Below are 5,618 nucleotides of genomic sequence, written 5' to 3' on the forward strand. Positions count from 1 at the left end.
ATTTGTCTTCATCGTCTTATGGTCGCCGCCTCCATATTCTTCCTACCGCCTCTCTTATCAAGTGTTAGCAATCTACCGCCTCTTCCCCACGGATAGACCTTCCCGATCCTTCCATCACCCTTCCATCACCACTCTCTTTTTCTTTTTGCTTCCCTCTCCTTTTTCCATATCTTTCATCGAACTCCATGTCTTGCCCTAAGACGATCGTTCCTGCGTTTCGGATATGAAGTTTCATTCGATGCTTTAGACAAAGGTGCTATTGAGATATTGAGCCCTTATGGTATCTCGTACACATTCCGACAATTGGCCGAAGAACAGCTGGAATATTCAATCTATCCCTATACCTAGATGGGATAAAGAATATATTATCCTTGCTTTCGGTTACTTCTTTCATCCATCCACTAACAACCCATCTCTATTTTTTCCCCATAAATGGAGTAAAAAATAGGGTAAATAGTGTTTCATCTCCAACCGTACTCCATTTTCTACCCCATTTTTTACCCCAAAAAGTATATTCCTAGAATACTCCATTTTTATAACTTATATATATTGTCAAATACACCCCTCTACTAATTAGATTTTAACAAATATATATTATATTTTTTCATTACAAAAATATTTCAAATTATATTATAATAAATAAAATGTCTATATACAATAAATTTAAATTAATTATTACTTTATTATAAATAATTATTAAATAAATAAGATTATATTTATAATAAATATATCAAGATTACAATCATATTTGTTTACTATATTTTATAAATTATGTTACCGTGTTTCAAGTTTTCAATATATATTTAATTTTTTATATGAATTCAATAAATAAATATTAAACTCTATTTAAGATTAATTAATATAAATTAGTATATAACATGATATTATAAATATTAAATATTACATTTAACTTATAATTAGTAGATAAAATAAATTAGAAATATATAAAATAAAAATGAGAGAGACTAAAATTGGCAACCAAACTTAAATCTATGGGAGGGTTGAAGAAGCCAAACAACTTCTTCTTCGTTCTTTCACTTCACTTCCGACTCCGGCCCTATTTGATACTCGTTTGACCGAGTCAAGTCAGACATTTTTGGCTGACTCGGTCAGCTGTAGCTGAAATTGAGGTCTGGCCCGGTAAGAGAGAAGGAATCGGCTGACTGAGAAAGGAAGACGTCTAATTCCACTTGTGCTCTTGCGTGCGTATCCCTGTACGTGTAGGAAGAATCGATCCAACACCCCTTTTTCATCTCGTTTGTAATAGACTCACAGAATCGATCATCCAACACCCCATTTGCTTTCTTAAAATCAATCACACCCCACCAAGAATTGCAGGTATGTTTCCCCTTCTCTTTTGCGTTTATATCTCCAGCAGTAGTAAGAAATTAACCATCTGAAATCACTTCCATTCATCTTCTCGCAATCAATCAACCATCTGAAATCATATCAGAATCCATATGCTCCTATGTTCTCATTTTTCTTTTGTATCTGTTGGTTGAGTAAGGAAGAAAGAAAAAAAGACATTGATTTTCTCTTGGGGGTAATTTCCTCTCTCTATGCTGCTTCTCTCCCAATCTCTCTAATTTTGCTGCAGGAGTGGTGGTACTCGTAAGCTAATAGGAAGGTATATTAATTATTATTTTTTATTTTTTATTTTTTTATTTTTTTTATGTTTGTTACCTTCACCTTTTACATCGTTCAGAATGTTGATTGGATTAGTTATATGTAAGGATATATCATTATTTGTTACTATTAAGCCCCTGAGATATATCATTATTTGTAAATGATAAGGATGCGTTGTTGGTAGTTTAAAGTGGCTACAATTGATGTTTCTTTCACAAGGTTGCTGGTAATTCTCTTGCTTTGGACGATTTTGCCCTTACACAAGTTTTATCCGGAAAGGCCTTTTGCTCCCCTGTTTAGTAGAGAGTTTGGTTATATTAGTTTGATGTGGTCATGATATTGAATCTGGTTTTTATTTGTCTGTTTGTTTTTTTTTTTTTTTTTGTTTTTGTACTCCTTTGAGTGATTGCTCAATGAAACCAATTCACCAAATAGAATATGTATGTGTTTTGAGTGCTTGAATCTGTTTGACTTTTGTTGAAATGCATACCATGTGGACTTCTATTCCTTTTATTGTACTTAAATTTATATTTCTCCTTTTGTTATACACATAATATAGATAATTATATATATTATATGTGTTGGTGAAGCTATTTGTAGCTATATATTATAGATAAGTATATATTATGTATGTTGGACCTTTATAGATGTTATTACATTTTTCTGTATGTGTTTGGTTTGAAATCAAGTGTCTGATCAAATGTACAATCAAGTAGCAGGGTAAAATGATCATTTTTCATCAGTCAGACATTAAGTCAGATGTACAATCAAACATCATGGTTTCTTACTCAGTCAGAATTTTTTAGCCAGACAGATCTTTCTAAATCAGCAAGCATCAAACTGAACCTACTTTTTTCTTTTTTCATTTGTTTCAGTTTTTTGGGGAATCTTCTAAATTATCTCCTCCATCTCTGTGGCGTCGTCTCTACTTCCCTATTTCGTCATCTGCGTCTGCGACTTCCGACTTCCTTCTGATGTTGTCGTTCATTATTGATTTGTTTCATATTATTTCTCCTAAAAATAGTAATTTTAGAAGCGGCTCAAGACACACACACCCCTCTCTCTCTCTCTCTCTCACATACACACAGAGATAGCAAGATTACCGATTCTGAAAAATTCCGGCAACAAAAGATGCCGCTGTGCGACGTCGTACAATACCAGACTGGCGGCGATGCAATTATCAACTGTGGTATAAACATCTTTTACAGAACCTACGACGGTTGCCCCGTCAAAGTTCTAATCATCATAGGTACTTCCGATAACTCTCTTTATCTTTCTTCCTAAATATAATCTTACTGAATTCTTAACGATCATAGGCATTTCCGAACTCTCTTTATCTCTTTTCCCTAATTATAATCTCATTTCATCAATAAAATGACATGATGGTTTTTTTTGGTCAGGATTAACTGCGACCCATGATTCATGGAACCCGCAAATCCAGGGCGTCATCGGAACCGTAAAACCAAACGACGACGATGATGATCGGAGCTCCAGTGTCTGATCAAATGTACAATCAAGTAGCAGGGTAAAATGATCATTTTTCATCAGTCAGACATTAAGTCAGATGTACAATCAAACATCATGGTTTCTTACTCAGTCAGAATTTTTTAGCCAGACAGATCTTTCTAAATCAGCAAGCATCAAACTGAACCTACTTTTTTCTTTTTTCATTTGTTTCGGGTTTTTTGGGGAATCTTCTAAATTATCGCCTCCATCTCTGTGGCGTCGTCTCTACTTCCCTATTTCGTCATCTGCGTCTGCGACTTCCGACTTCCTTCTGATGTTGTCGTTCATTATTGATTTGTTTCATATTATTTCTCCTAAAAATAGTAATTTTAGAAGCGGCTCAAGACACACACACCTCTCTCTCTCTCTCACACATACACACAGAGATAGCAGGATTACCGATTCTGAAAAATTCCGGCAACAAACGATGCCGCTGTGCGACGTCGTACAATACCAGACTGGCGGCGATGCAATTATCAACTGTGGTATAAACATCTTTTACAGAACCTACGACGGTTGCCCCGTCAAAGTTCTAATCATCATAGGTACTTCCGATAACTCTCTTTATCTTTCTTCCTAAATATAATCTTACTGAATTCTTAACGATCATAGGCATTTCCGAACTCTCTTTATCTCTTTTCCCTAATTATAATCTCATTTCATCAATAAAATGACATGATGGTTTTTTTTGGTCAGGATTAACTGCGACCCATGATTCATGGAACCCGCAAATCCAGGGCGTCGTCGGAACCGTAAAACCAAACGACGACGATGATGATCGGAGCTCCAGTGAGACAGGTACAGGTAGTGAGGTGTGTGCCATTGACAATCAGGGAGTAGGTCGTAGCTCTATACGGACTAAAAGGTCAGAATATACGTAAGGATATCATTTCTTCAATCAAATTTCTCATCTTTTTTGGGTTTATTTTGCTAATTATATTGTGGGTTTTGAAAGTTCTTTATATTAAGCATAAATGAATGAGTTAAATGTTGGGTGCAGAACAAGTATAATGGCTAAAGATGCGATAGCTGTAATGGACGATTTGGCTTGGAAGAAAGCTCATGTATTTGGCCACTCAATGGGTGAGTCAACTCAACTATGTTATTTATGTAGAAAGTACATTCATTGCCTATTTGAAGAAATTTGAGTCTTCAAAATCTAAGTTGCAAACTTTAACATTTCCGGTTTTGGTTTTGGAGTTGATTACGACATCTATTTAAGAATAAAAATCATTAATACATCTTGAATCATTTTGTTGTTGGTACGTTTATGTTATATATCTACACCATTTTCTGTTTTTTGGTTTTCTAACAAAATTTGGTTTGTTCCCTGTAACTAATCTTTTGCATTTGCTTTTTTTATAGTGGGAATTTGTATTGATTAGTCAGTGAAACGTGCTTTTCAGCTCTACTTTCAGTTGACTATTTTGATTGCTTAAAACTCAAATTGTAATATGTTTTTCATCAATTAGTTGTGGAATTATAGATGCAAATCTGGAAAATGTTGAACTGCAGGTTATTTATGCGAAACACAGGAAGTATGGATGTACAAATTCTAAAGAAGAGTTCTCCAAACATCACCATCAACAAGTTGTATCCTTTTTTTATGTTTTTTGTTTTATTTTAATCTTCCTAACAAACAAACCATAATTCTTTAACGGTTATATGCTTGTGGGTTCTCTATTATTATTACACTCAAGAACAATTAACTTGAAGACTTTTATGTTTTTCTTCACCTAGGGTTTGTAGGAATGACGACAATTGGAATCCGCCCCGTTTCATAATTCCGCCCCGCTATGGACTCCGGAAAATCTTTGTGATAGCAATCGACTTCCACAGGCTTATCAACTACAGATTTATCAGCCCTTATGTGAAATCATGGAGGTAATACTCCTTAGATTAAATCATCATATTCTTATACTACAACTGTATTTTTTTTAAAATAATTATTTTAAACTGTTTGTTATGACTGGGGCACATGGCATTATTATTCAGAAACCATTTGTTATTTCATTGAGGTGAAAATTTTCTTACACGATATAGCAACGTGATTTCATTACTTTGTTTAATATAGAGTCCTATTATAAATGCAACTAAGTTGCTACAACTTGAGACATGATTGAATACTATATATATTGGAATGATCATTACTTGAAGTGATCTTAACGATGTGAGATAGAAGGATTCACAATGGCATAACTAAAGGTATATCAAGGGTCCCACTATCTGATACCACACATATTATAATCTCCATGTTTCTATCTTTAATTACTTTGTTTTAGCATACATTGGATCAACATAAGAGTTTTCCATCATAATCATTTCATCATATGCTGACTTTGATTTAAATTTCATAAAAAATGGGGTTTTTGTTAGAAATTTTAAAAAGTTTGTTCTTATATGTGGTCAAGGTTGGATAAGATCTTAAAACATTTTTTTATTTGTGGAATGCAAGAATATATAATATTAAATTACAATATCCTTTG

At 33.8% G+C, this 5,618-nt stretch overlaps 1 protein-coding gene across 1 annotated transcript; it reads left to right on the forward strand.

The window, feature by feature from the left end:
* The first annotated feature begins 3,190 nt into the window (after positions 1-3,190).
* Positions 3,191-5,013, forward strand: LOC145157806 (uncharacterized). The gene is made up of 4 exons (XM_079076797.1): positions 3,191-3,677; positions 3,829-3,997; positions 4,133-4,215; positions 4,648-5,013. Exons 1-4 carry the CDS (start codon positions 3,191-3,193, stop codon positions 4,689-4,691), a joined length of 783 nt encoding a protein of 260 aa, XP_078932923.1. The 3' UTR covers positions 4,692-5,013.
* Positions 5,014-5,618: the final 605 nt, after the last annotated feature.

This window comes from Lactuca virosa, chromosome 2 (assembly GCF_052849685.1).
Source record: "Lactuca virosa cultivar CGN04683 chromosome 2, Lactuca_virosa_CGN04683_v6, whole genome shotgun sequence".
NCBI lineage: Eukaryota > Viridiplantae > Streptophyta > Magnoliopsida > Asterales > Asteraceae > Lactuca > Lactuca virosa.